Source organism: Musa acuminata, chromosome BXJ3-8, assembly GCF_036884655.1.
Source record: "Musa acuminata AAA Group cultivar baxijiao chromosome BXJ3-8, Cavendish_Baxijiao_AAA, whole genome shotgun sequence".
NCBI classification, from domain to species: domain Eukaryota; kingdom Viridiplantae; phylum Streptophyta; class Magnoliopsida; order Zingiberales; family Musaceae; genus Musa; species Musa acuminata.
The window spans coordinates 33,172,211-33,193,841 of NC_088356.1; the positions used below are offsets into that span (position 1 = coordinate 33,172,211).

A 21,631-nucleotide genomic window follows, 5' to 3' on the forward strand; every position below is an offset into this window, starting at 1 on the left:
CATCAGTTACCCTTACTGTCATAATTTGTGGCAATTTCTTAATGAGCGATCTCAAAAATAAAGTGATAATAACATGCATATTATGTTCTTAATTATATGATTAACCTACTTAGAGATTGGTTCAAAATTGTCTTTGACATCTGTTAAGCCAAGATTTTGAAGAAAATATATACTATCATTTATGTCATACAAACTGAATAATGAAATTAATAATATAATGATCATTCCAGGATGACTCTGCTTCATTGAACAAAAGTAATATCACAAACACACCTTAATTTCGTTCCCAGTGAAATTAAGACAATTACGATATATATCAGAGGTCATCGATTCTGTCATAAGCTTGAAGACCTTCTTGCTCATTTTTGTGTCCATAATAACCGTCTTCCCACCTGTATATATCTTACTAATACCAAGATCTGCTGCCATTCGCCTCACATAAAGTTTCTTAAGCAATAACTGCATATAAAAAAAGGGAAGTACCCAATTTCAGAAAGAATCATGAAGTTTATTTAGAACTAAATTTTTAATAATTATAACTACCTCCATGGAATGAGGTTCTTTTCCATATTGTTGTCGCAATTGCTCAGTAAATTGTATTAAACTCCACATGTCATTTTCTGCAGCCCTCTCACCCTCTTTGATAAGTTCCAAAGGATTATCAAGATAAGTTATGTATTCAGAGGAGAGGTGTGGTTTTATATTTATATCAAGCTGCCAAAGAGGAAGCAAGGGTCTCAAATACCTTAAAATCTGATCTCAAAATACTCACAAATGTTTAATTTTGATAAAAATATGTTACTGGTACCTGAACTCTGTTATAAGGAACTGAAAGGAGTCTATTCTCTTCAACCTGGGAGAAAAATTAGCAACTTCTGAGTTTTCTGGAGTTACACTATTATAGTCCAGGTATTATAATTGCAAATGTTGAAAGCAAGTATTTACATATTAAATAAAAGATCATAGAGAACAGGATAAAACCTTAGATAAGCTCTCAAAGAGCATCTCAAAGAAAAGGTCAATACCAACATTCCCAATATCACCAGTCTGTTGTTCGCCAAATATATTCCCAAATCCTCTTATTCCCATATCTCTCTCTGCAAGATGAAAGCCTTGCCCTAGATCCCCATACTCCTCAATAGCAGCAAGTCTTTCCTGTAATAAAGGAACAATCAATTGTAAGTGGAGAAAAGGAATTTTCAAATATTGTTCTTTAAGAAACAGAACCAACTTACAGAAACACAAACCAAGTACAAAAGCTCAGAACATCCATTGCTATTATCATGTGAGAATAATGTTCAAGCCTAATTTACCATTGCATATAAAATTCTTTTGTAGGAACCGAAGTCTCAAGAATACCCACCGTAGCTTGGTCGGATAACAACGATTTGTCAGGATAGAATAAATATGCATAAGCTTCTTTATCCGCTCGTCCAACCCTTCCTCGAAGCTATTAAAAGATGTTAGAAGATCAGAAGCAAAATGACATAAGTAATGAGCCTTCAGGGATTTATGTGGTGGACAAGCAACAACACCCATTAAATCCTAATAAGAAAGGTGTCATAAATGGTTGGTGCTTTCAGAGTAATTATAAACAAGTCATCTTCTGCAGCATCTGCTTGTACACTTAAGTACCAAAGACATTTTAATGAATTCTTGGTGTACTACTTCCCTACAACAAAATCAGAAATTTTTTTATTTTATTGTACTATTTTTCTGAAAACAATGGAAAGATTGGAGCTTTCCAACTTGATTTTTGCTTTGTGGATAGCTTCATACTAACAGGAATACACTTGGTTGTCAATGTTAAACTAATTAATGCATGATATCATCTTGCTTTTGCACAAGAGAAACAGAAATAAGAACCTGATACAATTGAGCCAGGCCAAATTGGTGAACGTCCTGAACTACTATGGTGTTTGCATTTTGGATATCTAGTCCACTTTCAACTATATTGGTGCAAATAAGAATCTTGATTTCTCCAAGAGAGAACTTCTCCATTGTTTTTTCCAGCTGCTTTGAGTATTGCTGACAATTTAACAAAGAATTCTTTCTTCAGAATAAGAGAATAAGAGTTTAACAAAAAAATCAACATAAGAATTTAATATTTTACATTTAACGAACTAACAGCTGATATTCAACTTACCTAGATTAGGTTTTTCTTTCTTCAATACAAATTAAGTTTTTATTGACTTAGAGAAAGCCTATGATAGGGTTCCTAGAGATTTATCATTGTGGGTTTTAACAAAGAAAGATAGATTCACTAATTATATTGATGTTATTAAAGATACATATGATAATGTAGTTACTAGTATTAGAACTACAGAGAATGTGTCTAGTGAGTTTCTTATTGGTATAGGATTATACTAAGGATCCACATTAAATCCCTATATTTTCACATTGATAATGGATAAATTTATTAGTCACTTACAGGATAGACCTCCATGGTGTATGTTATTTGCTGATGATATTATTATCTTAGTTGATGAGAGTCTAAGTGGAATTAATTATAAGTTTGAGCTACGGAGGCAAGCTTCAGAAACTAAATATTTTAGATTAAGTAGGACTAAAACCAAATATATAAAATATAATTTTAGTGATTTTAGAAATAAACAAGAGAATATAGTTAAACGAATGGACAAGAAATCCCTTTAAATAAGAGCTTTAGGTATCCTAAATCAATTATTCAACAAGATAGAAATTGATGAAAATATTATTCATAAAGTAAAAATGGGATAGTTAAAATGACGATGGGCATCAGGAGTCTTGTGTGATCATCGGGTACCTTTGAGATTAAAAAGAAAATTTTATAAGACAATTGTGAGACCAATGATACTTTATGAATTTGAGTGTTGAGTATTTAAGAAAAAAATATATAAAAAGTTTGTATTACTAAGATTAGAATGTTAAGATGGATATATGGAGTTACTAGGAAAGATAGGAAAAGAAATACTTTTATTTGTGAATAACTAGGTATAGCTTCGATAGAGAAAAAAGATACGATAAAATCATTTAGGATGATATGAGTACGTGCTGAGGAGACCTTCAGATGCGGTGGTCAGAAGAGGTGAAGTAATTAATGTTAGTGGTACAATGAGAGGTAGAGGAAGACCAAAAAGACTTTAATAGAAACTATATAGAAACTATAAATAAAAATTTGAGTACTTTGAACTTAACAAAACATATGACTTTTTACAGATCTCAATAGCGACAAAATATTTATGTAGCCGACTCCAAATAGTTAAGACTTACGATTGTGTTATTGTTGTTGCTGTTGTAATATGACATAAAGTATGAGTATGAATAGTTTTATTCATTACACATCCAACATAAATTATTTATATTTCAAATTTTCAATAAACGAGACCTGAAATCGAGCTTGTCAAAAGCCTAGTAGATGCAGTATGTTTGTTCTAAAACATAAATATTGAACATGTTTTATAGAATTACATTTACTGGAATTATTTACCAAAGTTCAGGTCTGAAACAAGGCTAGTGAATTACAGCAGGCTTATCAGTTATAGCATAAAATTTTGTAACTAGCAAAATTAACATTAGAAAGAACAATTCCCATTTCAAATTTATCTAAAAAATTATCATAGACTTAGTCATCCAGATATAGTAACGTGCTGCTTTGGAGCACTAAAGACTTATTTTCAATGTATAATATTAAAAGAGCTGGCAGAATAGATAGAACCAGAGGCACATCCCCTTTGGAAAATGGATAACCGAACACAAGCTAAGATCACAAAGAAAAAACACTAACAACTAATAAGCTCCCTAAGAAAAGCTATTTTTCAAGTTTTCCATAATGCAAATGAAGACAAGAAATTCAGCCAAAACTTACGCAAATTTGTATCAGAATAAAATAACCAACCTTTCCATGAGCAATTGCAACTGTAGCATTGGGGAATGAATCCTCAAGAAAATCTTTTACTTCTTCCAATCCTGTAACAAAAAATTTGCAACAAAACAATGTCAAAACCCATGGGAAAGAAAAAAAGATTACATGTTTCATAAGCTATAAAATGAGATATTAACTTGATTTTATTGGGCTTAATTATAACTCAAATCCATCTTAACTTGATTTTATTGGGCTTAATTTGGGTCTAACAGATTTTACTCAGTCAATTATGATTGTGGTTTGTACATATCTGACCTTGAAAAGTTTAAAAATAGCTTATTTTCCTTAACAAATTTTGATATAGTATACAAGTTCCTCCACTCATTAACATCCTCCACATACCTCACATCAGCACCCATTCAGAAGACCTTGTTAACGACTAATATGTATGGTTACTATTAGCTAGTCTGAGTTTAAGAGAATAAAAATATAAAATACATAAAATATCATTAACTTGTTGCCATCATAATAATAAAACAGCAGAAGTTTCCAAAGGTATTAATATAATTTAGAGTTTCTACTAGCAATCAAATGGAAATTGACCAACAGATTAACTATAAGGGCACATATGCAAGCTTTTAGATTTGCAGGGTATTTATGTCAAACATAATTTTAGAGGACAAATATAAAAATCACTAATTTTGAAGGAATATAATGACTTATTCTGTATTGCCTTTAAACTAGACCTTGTGACATGAATTCATCTAATTAGGCATGATATAGTTTGGTTGCAGCTCTAAATGAAACCAAATGAATTCATCTGATAATTGGGTCCCTTTCCAGTTTATCCTTACACTCAAAAAACCTTTTACTTTGTTTTTCTGCATTTACAGTGATATCAATGTTGTTGCTGCAATAAGAAACATCCTGAGGTCATGCATGTACTGCAAATGCCTGATGTTTCATGATGTCACTAAGAAGAGTAAGAATACATTAGGCTTAGTATGTTATCATTTCTTGAATACGGTGATGATTGATTTCATCTATTACCTTTTCTGCACTAACTATATCTTTTTTGTCATGCATGTAATGTATGCAAATGTATTCAGATTATTGAATAATATATAATACAAGTGTATTTTTGTGCATCACCGGTACTGTGAAATACAAAGTACATTATCTAATCTTTGTAAGTAAGAGATCTACATGAAAATAAGATAAATATTTAATTATTTATTTTAATAGAAGAAGTAAATTAGAGCAAAAAATACCTCTAATTCGGGGTAAAACATAGAAAACTTGACCACCTCGATCCAGCTCAAACTTAATTGCTGATAAGACCTTCTCTTTACTATAAGATGACAAGTGGGTCTTTATACGAACTCTTTCTGGAGGTGGTGTTGAAATTAAACTGTAATGGAAAAAAAATGTATCATTAAGTTCAATGGTCAAATATGACAAGAAGTGAATCAGCTAAAAAGAAAAAAATGAATAGCTAAATATATTTCTCCATGATAAATTCTAACTCTAACCCTTCTTGAACTCCAGAAGCCCTTTCTACTAACTGTTCTTCGAACGATAGTCATGGTTGTTATCATCATAGTACAATGAAAAGAAGACATTAAAGGGATGCATCAATGAATCAGGATGATGAATCCACCAATATCACTTACGAGTTTCAGGGATGATGAATCAGAATGATAAAAACCATAGGTCCATGTTCCAGATGGACCTATTAGATAGAGAACTAAACCTTGCAGTTTTTTGTGTTCTATATGCACAATGACCTTGTGCTTGATAAAGAGAATCAGAGTCATATTTAAATCAACTCAAAACTCGTCTGAGATACATTAGCTGCTAGACTAAACCATATTAGAAAACATAAACTCAGATGTGATATTCCTAAAGATCTGTTACCTAGCATCACGGAATCCAGTCAATGCCAGGTAAAGAGTACGTGGAATAGGAGTTGCAGACAGTGTGAGAACATCAACTGAAGTCTTGAATGATGCAATCTTCTCCTTCTGTTTGACTCCAAATCTCTGAGAAATTAGACATTAGGACATTATAAATTAATCAAACTTGACAGAATTCAGTATGGAAACAAGCAAGTTACTACATTTAGCATTTTTTTAAAAAAAGAAAGGCTCATCTCTTGGAGTAGCAAAATGTATCAGATGGTTATGGAAAATAACTTTTCTTTAATAAGTCCATTACTAGAGATTTGAACACATTATTTCACAAGCAAACTTATGTAGCTTAGAGCTGTCCAAGGAAAGAATAGTTCTGTGATCATGGGCTACTCCAAAATCAACAAAAAAGAGATGGATACAAAACAATGTTATTGGAGAGGAAAAAAGATTTGGAATGATGATATGGCAGAGAGAACACATATCATGAATTATAATCTTGATTCATTACTTACACAAGAGTCAGCCTAGACCTTAACATGAATTAAAAGATTGTTGGGATCGCAAGCAACACAAAGGCCAAAGCGATTAGTTTTTATTATGCGCAAAAGCACTGAGAAACAGGTTATACAGTCACACATGTAAAGGGGTTTCGAAGATAGGTGGAAGCCCAATGTTCATTTGGCACTTTCGTCGAACAAAAACAAGCATACTAAAAATGTTGCACCACCCCCCAAACACATAACAAAAATCCCATCCAACCTAGTGCCACCTAAGTTCCTGTGTGCCACGACAGTGACATTTCGTAACACACAAGACCGTCAACTAGAATCAGCCTATGGGTGTCAAATATAGGGTTGTTTTGGTAATATTACCTCTGCGTGACACTGCACAACCGAAAACATCTTCAAATTTTACAAGACAGAAAAAGAAAACAAAAACATCATCAATAAAGCAAAATGGGGTTGACAATAATACTTCATGCCCCATACAAGCTGCGTACATTTGAAACACTGAAAAACAATGAAAAACAACACCAAAAAGGGTCATGGATGTATGTCAAACACCTTATGCTCTCCCCTCAGGAGCACAAATTTGGTCAACACTCAAAAGACCAGCTGCTATAGTACCATGCCCTTCCTTTTCCTCTAATGTTCATGGCCTTCTGTTGATGCTTTCTCGACCAAGTTCTTCTTAGCTAGTCGAGTCCTTCCTAGAATCAATGTAGTTGCAATGTCTTACCTCTTCTGATAAATTGCCTTAGTCTTATGAAGCATTTGATCTTCTGCCAATCATACTATGACTTTTCAGTGTGGCCACCACCATTAGCTTGTTGTAAGACCCTACCAACTCTGATTTTTCAGTCATCTGATTGGCACTGACATCTGCTTGCCTAGTCTTGCCCCTCGGAAGAACCAGGTTACAAAAAACAAGGTCTGAAACAATCTGTCATCCAACAAATTATTTGAGAGGTCTAAGAGATTCTCCCACTTCGGAATTGATTCCCGATATGGATGGTCAACTAGATCTTCAATTACTTCACCGAGTTTGAACTACTTCGAATCACAGGAAGGACAGGCAATGTCTTATATGGAGCACAACTCTCAACATGGTTTAAAATGCAAAACTTCTTTAGAACCCATCAAGAAGCATCTCACTCGTCATCCCCTCACATATGTTATACAAATGTTGAGTTGAAGCCATATTGGCATATTGTAGGCATAAAATTCCCTCGGGAACGAACCAAATTGACTTGTTGAAGTGCCTCCCAAGATAAAGGCCAATTGTCAATTAGAAGATGCTCTACCCCATGAAGAACAGATCATCAGATGCTTCCAAAGAACATTGACGAGGGGGTCAATGAATTAAATGGAGAAGAAGATCATGGACAACCATAGCAAGCCCACAACCGTGCAATCCATCTTCTGTTTGCTGTTACCCTTTTCCATGTACAATTATAAATAACAAGGCATGTGGTAGACCAACATCCTCATTTGGGCTTGTAATTTACTTTTTTTGTTGTATATGCAGTTTATAGACTATTTTGTCGATCATTAGCAATCCGAGGCTGAAGCAGCCAAAAAAGACTTTTTCGTGCGTGCCACAGCTGGTTTTCAGTGTACTAGTTGGTGGAGAAAACATCAGCCGTCTCAGCATGAGACTCCATCAAGTTCTCTGTTTAGTGTTCGAAACTGCACTTGTCTTCTTTTAGGCTAATTAACTTCCCCATTGCTTTTAATTTTTTGTTTCGTGTGCTTTATAGGCAATAGTGGCATTTTTTTTGTCATTACTTCTTTGACTAACCCTTTTCTTCTTTGCAGGTCATTTAGCACTACACAAAATTGAAACTTAGGCTAACCTTGTTGGATTTTCACTTCGGTCCCTCACGACTCCAGCAATTCTAGGTAAGTCCATGACACTAAAGTGATAATGACATTTGGAGACAGCAATATGAGGCAATGGCCATATTAACTTATACCAAAGGAACAGAAGGCAACAGCAACAGGGAAGCACATGCAGAGGTAGGGGCAGAGGTGAAGAAGGCTATGGCGACAGCGGAGGCTAAGGAGAGAGAGGAGAAGAGAAGCTGCAAAATAATTGCTTGGGGTTTGAGGGTTCATAAATGTCTACAATGTTGAATGATAATGGGGACTGTTGATAGACTCCTCAAGGGCTTCCGTTTATAAGCATATAATGTAGAATTGATACCCATGCTAGTATAGCTCGGTACCGGTTACCTCTCCGAGCAATATGTGCAATATCGAACTGAACTGGGAAGTTACCTACAAGATGATTTTGCACAGTCCATGACTTAAATTTTGTTGGACAAATAAATACTGAGTGTTCAATCTATGATACAAACCATATCAAACCATACAAGTCAAGCTTAAAATAAGTGGATAAAACAAGTATACTATAGATCAAACCATGGTATGCAATTTCGAATGGTACCCGCCCGATACGGGCGGTATGTACCAGTCCGACGGTATACCGATATGTGAACCACCCGCTACCGGACGGACCGTGCAACAGTGCTACAGTAATACACTGTAGCACTTCGCCTGTTACCGGATGGACAATGCTACAGTTGCTATGGTAAGAGAAAATCGCTCTGTAAGCTCTGGTGTACCGTTCGGTACGCCCTAATGTACCACTTAGTATGCTGGTACCGTACCGTACCGAGCCAACCTCGAAACACCGGTATGGTACGGTATTGCATACCTTGGATTAAACATTAACTTCTAGCATGCACTTAATCAAAAGTTCCAAATTTTTATGTAACAATTTTATGGTCAATATAAATATGGATCAAATTGTTGGATGATTAGGGAATAATATAACCAATAATTTAGTACACCTAAGATGTGATGATAGGGTTACTAAAAGAGTACAATAAAAAATATATACACGAACAATTAAGTTCCAATTAAGAAAAAATGAGGAAATATTATTTAAGGTGGTTTGTGCATTTCCAAAGGAGATTCACTGGTTAGACCAAGGTGAGTTGCTGTTAATTAGTGGCAGGAGAAGCAGCAAGGAACATCTAAGAAAACTGTATTAGAAAACATTGGAATAGATTCATTAGCTCTTTCTGTGACTAGTTATATTGGCCTTAAGAGATGGTGGGAAAAGATCCATGTAACCACTCAACTAGCTGCAACCAAAGTTTAAAATACCATTGCTAAATGTCTATGCCAATTGATGTTTACTGGTATGAGCCTAAATTGACACACAGACCAGCCCTTACCTGGTGGTATCAGTTTATACTAGGCATGCTGCCCAATAAGGCATGAATGAGGCTTTTGTCCAATAAACTTCAGGTACTAGATTGTCACGGACAAAGTTCTAAACAGGATGTTTGACATAATACTTATGTATGTCCGTGTCTTTCTGTTTGTTCATGCTTTGCACAGTATGTAGAGGAACGGTCGAAGGCATAACAACCCCATTTTAGTTGGGTTTGGTGACCTTCTAAGGCTTGTAAATAAATGTTGTGTTATGTGGACACTTGTGAGAGATAATCGGTCTGTAGTGGACCATTTTGACCCTTTGTTGTGCAACCGTTCAGAACTTGTAAAGTCTGTTTGTAATTTGCATTGTCTATGAAGTGTTTTCTGAAATGTTTGCTTGTGGATCCTGAGTGAGGCGCTTTCTCTAATTTGTTTTCTCTTTTGTAGGTCCTAAGGGACCATGGGAGGTTTTGGGGAGGCTGACATTTGCGGACGGACGCGCATAGGTGCTACACGACTTAGGCAAAACCAGCTAAGTCCGTAACAGATGGTATCAAAGCGGGACAAGCACTCATAGAAACACTTGACGTGCAAACGTAGGGGACCTAGCGGGACTGCGTTGAGAGCAGTCAGCACGCGCGACCGTTTGGGGGGAAAACGGGCATGGAGATGTAGGGAAAAGGAGTCGCTCGGAGGAGCAGGCATCTGAGATTGGCATTCAGAGGAATGGCCAACCCTTTGCGCAAGAGGCACCACGAGAACAAGCAAGCTTGGAAGAATGCGTAGCGCACAAAGATTAGAATGGCTGAGTTCGAGCTACGGCTTGACGTTGATAATAACACTTGATGGTGCTTAAGGCAAGCGAGGCGCTTGGTAAAGGATGAGACCATGTGAGGTGGTATGAGTTGCTCAGCGACCAAAAGAGTTGTGCAAAGCTTATAGAGGTGAGGGGAATTGCTAACTCGAAGAATTTGGTACTCATGCATGGGCTTGTATGCGGACGATGGAATGTTCGCGACCATTCCAAAGCGACCGAAACTTGGCGCCATGGAGCATTGAAACTTTCTCTTCGGCATGTGAAGAATACGTCCGTAGGAGGCTGAAGTGTGAAGCGAGTTCAGCATGTTTCTAGGCCTTGAGTGGTGCAGCGGGGGCTGTATTGACGTGGAGTTGCAATCTAGCAAGTGCGTTTGCAGGAGACAGAACAATACATAGTTTGTTCAGCAAATCGGAGTAATCCAAAGGGGATGGTGGTTTCTGAAACTTTCAGAGAGAGAAGCAAAGAGAGATGTTGCTCCAACGAGACAGATATCCAGGAGGGATAGGTCCCGGTTCTCCAGAGGGAGAATCATGTGCAACAGATCGCACATGTTGAGGATGAGTACCTCAAAAACAACAACTCCACGAAGCTCAATAGACCGAACGAGCGACGAGGAGTCATCGTATGATCTTGCTTGAGAGAATGTATTGGTGGATGCATTGCGAGATCAGGTGGGGGAGCGACCTAAAGCAACATAAATGAAGGCACACTTGGAGTCGATATGGAGATCAGACTCAAGGAAGGGCTGACCCGTGGAATGGTGGGCGCGAGGGCCACCATCAACTCAATGCAAAACGAGGAGCGGAGCAACTTGGGTGTAACTTGACGAAGTACCCAAGCCGCATGAAGAGAGCCGGTATAGAAGATGGAACATGGAGTGGAGACACAGAGCTTTCCTTGGACAAGGGTCAAGGACATGAACTCTTGCAAAGGCAAGAGCGGGATTATGTCGTTTTATAGGTCCTTCATTCGGATGGAGCGGACTTATCTTGCATGGTGCCAAAGACGAAGGGAGCTTACATGCACCTTATCTCGGAGAAGCATTTGATGAAGGAACTAAGGCGACTCAACTTGCGGAGGCGAAGTTAGGTTCAGAAGGCCTTGGCATGGGGCAAGAGGACGCGAAGGCGGGTACTCTTGAAGAATATGCCACAGTGTTGCCATTCAAGTTGCCATGAAGGAAGCGGTGCGCAGCGGAGATTGTGTTAGTAGGGGCAGAGGCCCAAGATCCAGACAATGATACACTAATTGCAACGACGTCGGTGGACTTTGGGAGCTACTAGGTGACGGACTGTCCTAGAGCGGTGCTTCATCTAGGTGTGACCCAAGAGTGGGTGGATGGAGGTCGATTCCCAAAGGAGCGAACAAAATCGAAGGTGGAAGAGACCCTGCGATGTATTGGCAGAGGCCACACATAGAGGGATCACAATTCGAGTTCATCCCACAATGTTCAGAATACAATAAAGATGTCACTAGGAGGCAATATGTTGTAGCGGATCATGGTGGAACAGTTCGTGGAAATGCGATACACACGACATTGTCCCGTGAAGGACTATATCATATGGAGGTATGATCAGGAGCTACTGGGAGCTCCACTTCGGTGAACAACACGACGGCAAGAAGGGCTATCGATTCAAGGAGTGAAGGCCATGGTACCGTAGAGGCGGGTCTTCCGTGCGTGCATCGAATTTTGCATCGGATGAAAGCCTTGATCATCAACATATAAGGGATGTGTACTACCGAGGGAAAAGTTCGAATGCAAGTACCAGTGAGACCCATGGGAGGGACTTGATCAAGCAGAGGTATGATCGAAGCAGTTGGAGAGTTGGACTACTCTAGGGCCCATATTCGCTTAAGGGAGCCCGGCAAGTCAGAGGACAAGGTCGAGTAAGCGAACGTTGCTACCAAGGAAGCTAAGGAGAACAGAATCGGTGCAAACCCTACAACATGATGGCAGAGGCCATACATGGAATTTGCAGTCTGTCTTTCCATCGACCAAAGGGAGCTGCTTAGAGAACATAGAGGTGTTGAAGTAGGGGGTCGAAAGAGGCGAGGAAGCGACGACGAGTCTAGAGGGACTTAGCTACCCAAACTCAAGTATCGGTTAGAATGGAGGTGGACTCGGAGGAGTGCCACAGAGACATATCTACTGATCGTGAAGAAAAGGGATGCAGATGCGAGGCGACGGATAGTAGGGCCATGGACATGGCTGCGCTATGGTACCGTAGAGGCGGGACTTCCGCGAAAGTCATTGATCCCTTACTCTCATGAAGGGAGAGTACTTGGTCGTGAAAGGGGCCGAAGAGGTAGAGCATGCAGAGGCAAACTCTAAGTATCGAGACAAGGCTGAAGGGTAGAGGCCAAATAACTTCGTAAGACCGGTGTCAACGAGCTTCTTATCAAGATAGCCGAAAGTGAAGGACTTCGGGTCATGCAAGAGTGCACGACCAAGGAACGAAGCAAGCAGTACGCCTATACCTTTGCTACTCAGTGGAGTAGGCAGTCGGGTTGATGGAGAAGACGGTACAATCCCAAAAGCGACCAAAACTATTAGAGACTTACTCTAAGTTGGGGTGAAAACTTACTGCATTCCAGAAGTTCGATGGCATTGAAAAGGTGAATCACAGTAACTAACTCAATGCTAGGAGTGCAAACACTTTGAGTGCTTCAGAAGTGTGAGCAAAGAGCAGACGAAGGTTAGTAACCAGCTTGATGCATGGAGTACAACCCTTGAGGAGGCAGGCGAAGTCAACTAACCATTGCCTTCTCAACTCTTAAGAGAATGGGTGAAATCGAGTACCCCAATTCTCTTATCTATCCAGCAAAGGAGCTCTGCACAAGTTCAAAGACCCTTCGAAGATATTAGAAGACAATAGTTGTCAAATCCTCACAAATGGTGATCAGTACTACTGAGAGTAGATTATCCGCTTTATTTCCTAATAGAATGCTAATCGAAAGCGGAAGTGATGCGAATATACTTGGAAGTGACAACTAAGTGAAAGAAAAGTCGATGGGCAAATTTTGTGGAGGAAGGACCCAAAACTTCAGAAGTTTGTGAGGCGATGCTCGTTAAAGCTCTAACAAGCATCTACCCAGTTCAAGCAACATGAGGCATTTGAGAGATTGACGCATAGTAAGGATGGTCTTTTCCTTCACCTAGAGGATCCACAGGAACCAACAGGGATCAACACAACTCAGCCAACCCCACACTAGAGTTAAAGTCATTAGCGAGTTGAAGCGACATGGCGGATCAAAGGTTCGACTACTCAAAAACAGCAGCGGAGAGCAACTGGGATCCAAGAGGCGCATTGCAGTAGAAGTAAAAGATTGAAGACTCGGCAAAGGCGAGGAGTTGCAGTGTCGACAAAGGCTTCGACGAGGACGTCGAAGGAATAAGTGGGGGAGAATATCACGGACAAAGTTCTAAACAGGATGTTTGACGTAATACTTATGTATGTCCGTGTTTTTCTGTTTGTTCATGCTTTGCACAGCATGTAAAGGAACGATCGAAGGCTTAACAACCCCATTTTAGTTGGGTTTGGTGGCCTTCTTAGGCTTGTAAATAAATGTTATATCATGTGGACACTTGTGAGAGATAATCGATCTGTAGTGGACCATTTTGACCCTTGTTGTGCAACCGTTCAGAACTTGTAAAGTCTGTTTGTAATTTGCATTGTCTATGAAGTGTTTCCTGAAGGGTTTGCTTGTGGATCCCGAGTGAGGCGCTTTCTCTAACCCGTTTTCTCTTTTGTAGGTCCTAAGGAACCATAGGAGGTTTCGGGGAGGTTGACCTTTGCGGACAGACATGCATAGATTCCGCAGGACTTAGGCAAAACCAGCTAAGTCCGTGACAAGATGGTAAGCAACCCCTTCTCGATTATATCTTTCATTCAAGCACTAGCAAACCGTTTCAATAACAACTACTTCTAACTTTCTTTCTCAAGAATCTGATACAAATAATGCCTCAATCTCAAGGAAAAGAGGCTTTTCTACGTAACCAAGGTAATATGAGCTTATAATTGATCCGTATTATCACGAACTTAGCTGGAATTGCCTAAGTTATGAGGCATCCTTATGTTATTCGTCCACAAATAGTCAGCCTAGTTGCAACCTTGCTCAAGTCCTGAAGGACTTGTAAAAGAGCAAATTGATTAGTTCTGAAAACAAGCGGCGACCAAGTTCCGACATCTCGCAAAGAGAGCAACTTTACAAGCAATTCAGTAAACGTTTGGTGTGCAAGAGAGGAGAGAGAAAACAAGGACTTTAGAAGGCAAATGAACAGTAGCAAGTCCACAAACAACTGCTCATCGGGTGTCAGGCGCATTGGCAAGTTCCCGTAGGCTTAACGTGCGAACTTATGAATCCAATCAACTCCAACACTACCCTAAACTCACAATCAGCCTTGTGCCACCCGAGTGGTTCTGGGGTGCTAATATGGCTAACGTTTTGCTCCGCACCGCAACCTGCAAAAAATAGGCCATGACAAGCGAAACTAAGTCATTTTGAGATAGATTTGCTCATTCTGGTGAGCGATCGCTCTGCAACACAGCAAACTGTTCTTGCTCATAGTTTCAAGCAAAAACACACAAAAACAAGCATTTGTACAAGCAAACTAAAGTGACAAACAATTCATTGATAAAAGTGTTACGTGTGAATGCCAACAATCTGTGACAGTATGGGGTTCGAGCTCAACGATCCATCGACTCAATACCAATTTTCGGATGAAAATTTTGGCGGAGGAGTTGCACTTTTGCTACAATAAACACAAGTTAAAAAAGGAATTAATCTACTCTTGTTGTGAATTAAAAGTGCTTCAAATAGGGAAAAGCAAAGAGTTCTCAAGCGACGATCTGTCACGAACGATCATCGTGCACTCGCAACAACTTTGTTCAACGAACCGTTCGTCGCTTTTGCATGCTTGTACAGAGACAGGGTAGCCAGTTTTGCCTTGGTTTTATGTGCTTTTGCTTGTAGAAATGCATGTTCGAACAGGTTACAACGCTACAATGCGACCGCTCATCGCGCCGAGCCAAAAAGCCCCAAAATGGCTCCGTTTTCGCATGTCGCGGGCTGTTTTCTGCAACCCGCTACAGCACTCAAAACGTCAGCCATCTCAGCACCCTGGAACCCCCCGGGTGGCATAGGGTTGGATAGGGCTTCGGTATATCGTCAGGCGTTGAAAAATCTTCACAAGTTCGCATGTTAACTTGATGGGAACTTGCCTTCGCGCCTGGCACCCGGTGAGCAGTTGTTTGTGGACTTGCAACTGTTCGTTCTACCTTCTAAAGTCCTTGTTTTCTCCTTCCTCTCTTTTCTCTCTTACACTCAACTAGCTTGCTGAATTGCTTGTAAAGCTTCCCCTTTCCGCGAGACGTCGGGACTTGTCTGCCGCTCGTTCTTCAAACTAATCAACTTTCTCTTTTACAGGTCCTTCGAGACCTTAGTGAGGTTGCAAACTGGTTGACCCTTTGCGAACGCATAACGCAAGGGCGCGTCACGACTTAGGCAATCCCAGCTAAGTCCGAGAAGTTGGCGTAAGGGTACTTCGCGACTTTGGCAACTCAAGCTAAGTTCATCACTTGGCCGCACGGGTGCCTCACGGCTTAGGCAATTCCAGCTAAGTCCGTGACATTATGGTATCAAAGCGGGCAAGCAATTCGAGCAAGCAACGAAGAAACTTCGCAATCTCGCCATAACAAAGCATCGTGGCGAATCGAGCAAGACGGGGCAAGCCGGACCCTTGCCCCAAGCAACCGCAGGTGGGCTGCAAGTGCAAACTTGCTCTCATGTTGTTGGAGCCGCTCAAGAGGAGCGTGGCAGTGAACATGATGAGCGAGAAGTTGGCTACTCTCCGTGAGCGGAGGAGGCGCAATCTGGAGCGCCAACCGGGAAAAAGAGCCATAAGGAGAGACTCACAGCGGTGGAAACCCGCTTGGATGTTCTTGAAGTGAGCTTGGAGGAACTCTACCATAGCCAAAAAAGGCTTCTTAGGGTAGAGAGCTCGCAAGAAGAAGCTGAATCCCGAATCGACAAGGTGGAGGCCCTAGTCGATCGACTGTCGCACGACACCAAAGACTCCGTGCAACATCTGCACGAAGTTATAGCGGAACTCACTTCCAAAGTGACAATGCTCACAAGGGCACTAAATGCGGGAGGGAGCAACACCCGCGTTGCGCTGCCACAAAACTTGAGGGCACCTGAGCCGCATTGTTATGGGGGTGCCAGATGCTAAAGAGCTCGAGAATTTCCTGTTCGACATGGAACAATACTTTCGAGCTACGAGGCCTGATTCTGAAGAAACCAAAGTTTCGATAGCAACCATGTATTTGAATGGGGATGCAAAACTTTGGTGGAGAACCCGTTGGGAGGAGATCCAACAAGGTCGGTGTCGGGTAGACACATGGGAGGACTTAAAGCGGGAGTTGAGAACTCAGTTTCTACCTAAGAACACAGAGTTCGTCGTAAGGAGGAAACTAAGACAACTCCGCCAATGTACTTCCATTCGAGAGTACGTGAAGCAATTTTCTGCACTAATGTTGGACATATATGACATGTCCGAGAATGATAAGCTGTTCAGCTTCCTCGATGGTTTGAAGCCTTGGGCTCAATGAGAACTGCATCGAAGGAATGTCACCGATGTGATCGGAGAAATTGCCATCACAGAAAGACTCACTGACTTTGTTACCTCTAAGGACCCGAGAAAAAGGAAACAATCTTCAGGAAATCGCCCCCCAAAATATTCTCGAGAGGAGCCCGAGGGTAAACAAAGGAAAAAGAGTTCCCACAAAGGGCCAAGCTCAAAAGGCAAAGCCCCAAAACCTGGTGGATGCTTCTTGTGCGGAGGGTCGCACATGGTGAGAGAGTGCCCACAGAGGCAAGCACTCAATGCCTTAATAGCTTCTATCCATCCTGTAGCAACGATGAGGAGTCGCAAGGACCCCGGATGAGAGCAATGCGTTTGTTGAACGCTATGCGGGGTCAAGTGGGGGAGAACATGAAGACAAGGCCACAAAAAACAAGAAGCAGCGAGCTGATGCACATAGACATTAAGCTCAATGGCCAAACGACCCGTGTGATGGTGGACACGGGTGCTACCCACAACTTTATTGTCGATCGAGAAGCAAAGCGACTTGGGCTAATCTTAGAGAAGAACCCAAGTCGAATAAAGGCGGTGAACTTGAAGGCCAAGCGAATCTCCGGGTTAGCATAGGGAGTTCCCATCAAGATCGGAATATGGAGCGGGAGCACAAACATGATGGCGGTGCCACTGGACGACTTCCAAGTGATTCTTGGAATGGAGTTCATGCACGCGACGAAGTTGGTGTCAATGTCGTTCCTAAACTCCTTATGTATGATGGGAGGTGACGACCCTTGTGTGGTTCCCGTCTCTCGGAGAGGAACCAGGGAACCCCAACAGATATCGGCATTACAACTGAAGAAAGGGGTATGAAAAGGTGAATTAACATTCGTAGCTGCTATGAAGCTAGAGCTACTCGACGAGGAGGCCATTCATGAACCTACTGTGGTGGCTAACGTTCTGAAGGAGTTCACAAACATTATGCCACCCGAGTTGTCGAAGACTCTATCGCCACGCAGAGGCGTTGATCATCATATCAAGCTAGAGCCAAGAGTGAAGCCTCCAGCGAGACCACCATACCACATGCCCCCTCCGGAGTTGGCAGAGCTCAGAAAGCAATTAGGTGAACTACTAAGCGATGGTCTCATCCGTAGTTCCAAAGCACCTTTCGGAGCTCCAGTTCTCTTTCAAAAGAAACAAGACAGGAGCCTCCGACTATGCGTCGATTATTGAGCCCTCAACAAAGTGACGGTGAAGAACAAATATCCCATCCTGCTCATCACGGACTTGTTCGACCAATTAGGCAAAGTATTTATCCAAACTCAATCTCCGGTCAGGGTACTGGCAGGTGCGCATTGCTGAAAGCGACGAAGCGAAGACTACCTACGTGACCAGGTACGAAGCGTTTTAGTTCTTGGTGATGCCTTTCGGCTTAACCAACGCTTCGGCCATGTTCTGTACTCTTGTGAACCAACTATTCAAAGAGTATTTGGATAAGCTTGTGGTTGTCTACTTGGACGATATCGTCGTCTACAGTCAAATGCTCGAGGAGCATTTAGAGCACCTTCGGACAATTTTCAAGGTTCTCAGGGAGAACACTTTGTTCGTGAAAAGGGAGAAGTGCTACTTTGCTCAAACGGATATCTTATTCTTGGGGCATCGAATTGGTGATGGCTCCATTCGGATGGACAAATCAAAGGTGCAAGCTATTACGGAATGACGAACTCCAAAGAAGGTGCCAGAGCTGAGATCCTTCCTTGGTTTCGTCAACTACTATCGACGCTTCATAGCGGAGTATTCGAAGCATGCAACTCCACTGACGGAGTTGCTAAAGGAGCAGCCTTGGAGGTGGTCTGATAAATGTGAAGCTGTATTTCAAGATCTGAAGGCTGTTGTGTTGGAAGAACCGGTGCTCAAATTGCCGGACTACAGGGAGCCCTTCGAAGTCTATACAGATGCTTCAAACTTCGCTATTGGGGGAGTACTCATGCAGGAGGGTCATCCGGTGGCCTACGAGAGCCGCAAGCTCAATGAGACCGAGCGACGGTATCCGGTGCACGAGAAGGAGATGACAACGGTGGTCCACTGTTTGCGAGTTTGGCGACACTACCTTCTTAGATCGCGATTTGTGCTAAGGACAGACAACACCGCTTTGAGCTATTTCCAAACTCAAAAGAAACTCTCCCCAAAACAAGCACGATGGCAGGACTTCTTAGCTGAGTTTGATATGGCAATGGAATACAAGCCCGGAAAAGCAAATATCGTGGCCGATGCATTGAGCCGAAAAATGGAGCGAGTGAATGCCATACAGTTGGAGGGCAAAAGCCAAGCAAGTCAATTGCACTCCAACTTCCTTTCCAGGATCAGGGATGGACTGTACAGTGATCCTTAAGCAGTAACCCTGATGCAGCTCATCAAAGAAGGCAAGGCACGACGATTTTGGGTCTATTAGAGACTTGTTTACACAAAAGGGAATAGGGTTTATGTTCCTTGAGTGGACAATTTAAGGCGTGAACTCTTAAGAGAGTGTCATGATTCCCTTTGGGTTGGACATCTAGGTATTCACAGAACCTTGGCTCTCGTGGAGAGGGCCTTCTACTGGCCGAAGATGGGGACTGATGTGGAGGAATATATTCGAACGTGCCTCACTTACCAACAAGACAAGGTGGAGCAGCGGAAGCCGGTGAGACTTTTAGAACCGTTACTGGTACCAGAAAGGCGGTGGGAGAGCATTTCCTTGGACTTCATATCAAGCTTGCCGGCGGTAGGGGGACTCGGATCAATACTCATGGTGGTCGATCGATTTTCAAAGTATACAACTTTCATTGCTGCACCCCTACACTATTCAGCAAAGGAGGCGGCAAAGCTAATGATGAAGAAAGTGGTGAAGTATTGGGGAGTCCCGCACAACATCATCAGTGATCGAGACGCTTGGTTCCCGAGACGATTCTAGACCAAGCTATTCAAATTGTTGAGGTCTAAGTTATACTTCTCCACAAGCCTCCACCCTTAGACATATGGCCAAACTGAAAGGATAAACTCGCTCCTTGAACAATACCTTTGGCACTACATGAGTGCCAACCAACAAGATTGGGTGAAGCTATTGGACATAGCTCAATTCTCCTACAACTTGCAGCGGAGCTCTGCGTCCAACAAGAGCCCCTTCAAGATCATTACTAGACAACAACCATCGACTCCTCACACCTTAGCTATCAGGTATACTGGGAGTAGTCCATCAACATATCACTTTGCAAAAGAATGGCACCGGAATGCAGATATTATACGGGCTTACTTGAAGAAGGCGACCAAAAAGATGAAGAAGTGGGCCAACTTGGGAAGGCGACCGCAGGAGTTCAAAGTCGGCGATTTGGTGTTGGTGAAACTCCAACCAGTATCACTCCAATTCTTTAGGAACAAAGTACACAAAGGATTGATGCGTAAGTACGAAGGGTGTTAGGACTCTAGCTAGGAGAGTCCTAATTGAGAGGGACATTCATGTAAAACCTACTTAAGCCGACCCCTATTAAAGAGGTAAAGAGGCCGGCTAGGGTTAGAAGGTTGTTTCTTAGAGAAGAATTAGGAGTTGTAAAGGAATAGGAGTCTTGAGTAGGAGTCCTATTAGGAGTTGGTTAGAAGTAAGAGTCTTGAATAGGAGTCCTATTAGGAGTTAGGGTTTAGAAGCCCAATAAATAGCCATGTTTTCCTCCTCTTTTCATAAGCAATAGATGAATCTTTTCTGCAGCCTTTGAGCAGCAACTTGGAGGGAGGAACCCCTATAGAGTTCCAAGGAAGCCAATCCCCTAAAGAGATCAACCCTAAGTTTAGAATCTGTAAGGGTTCTAACACCTGGTATCATAACAGCGTTCTTGGCATCTCGCTGCCCTTCCACAGCCATCCATCAGCCCTCCACAACAACCCAAAGCAATTCCCACAATTGCTTAAAAGATCGTCGCCAAATTCCGCCGTCATCTCCACCATCGCGGATCATCCTTAGATCTCCCCGTGAATTGCAACAGGTTCTGATTTCCTACCTTACTGCTGTTGCAATTTAGTTATCCTTATTCGAAAATCCAAAAAAAAAAATTGTTCCAAAATTGATGCGTAAACTTTTCATCGCAAAGTTTTTATCTCTACGACGAAAGATACATTGCAAAATTCCAACTGCATAGCACAGATTGTTTAATCTTGCTACTACGTTTTTTCTATCCAAATCTCTACGAAATTTTTATGACAGCTTTTACACTTCCTAACAGCAGATTTTCTTTTGGTTTTGTCAAAAAATTCTCAATATAAACCATTGATCTTTTACGTCTAATCTGCTATACTTGAAAATCTGCACTGTAAAATTCTAACAGCATAGCACAGTTTGTTTGATCTTACTACATTTTTTCTGTCCAAATCTCTATGAAATTTTTATGATAGCTTTGACACTTCCTAACAATAGATTTCCCTTTGGTTTCGTCGAAAAATTCTCAATATAAACCACTGATCTTTTATATCCAATCTGCTACACTTGAAAATCTGTGCTGTAGAAAATTTCAGCCGCATATTATTGCCTTAACCCATCTATTTACAATCTTTTTTTAATGAAATTTCTTATATACTTCATAGATCATCTTGGCATCCATTTAAGATTGATCTATTGAGAAATTAATCTCTAAAAATGATTTTGTTGCTGCAAATTTTCGTTGCAAACCGCTGAAATTTTTCGACGGGAATTCTGCTATTGCAACTTGCACCAATTTCTTT

General features: G+C 41.2%; 1 protein-coding gene across 1 annotated transcript in view; it reads right to left on the reverse strand.

Moving 5' to 3' along the window:
• LOC135644763 (ATP-dependent DNA helicase At3g02060, chloroplastic-like) overlaps window positions 1-21,631 on the reverse strand; it is a 51,533-nt gene that overhangs the window by 2,812 nt on the left and 27,090 nt on the right. Inside the window, exons 5-13 of the mRNA XM_065162651.1 lie at window positions 5,762-5,886; window positions 5,116-5,255; window positions 3,878-3,948; window positions 1,867-2,028; window positions 1,364-1,450; window positions 982-1,155; window positions 809-853; window positions 544-714; window positions 274-459 (exon numbers count right to left, since the gene is read on the reverse strand). Of these exons, the coding sequence (XP_065018723.1) occupies window positions 274-459; window positions 544-714; window positions 809-853; window positions 982-1,155; window positions 1,364-1,450; window positions 1,867-2,028; window positions 3,878-3,948; window positions 5,116-5,255; window positions 5,762-5,886 (1,161 nt within the window). The remainder of the gene's footprint in view (window positions 1-273; window positions 460-543; window positions 715-808; window positions 854-981; window positions 1,156-1,363; window positions 1,451-1,866; window positions 2,029-3,877; window positions 3,949-5,115; window positions 5,256-5,761; window positions 5,887-21,631) is intronic.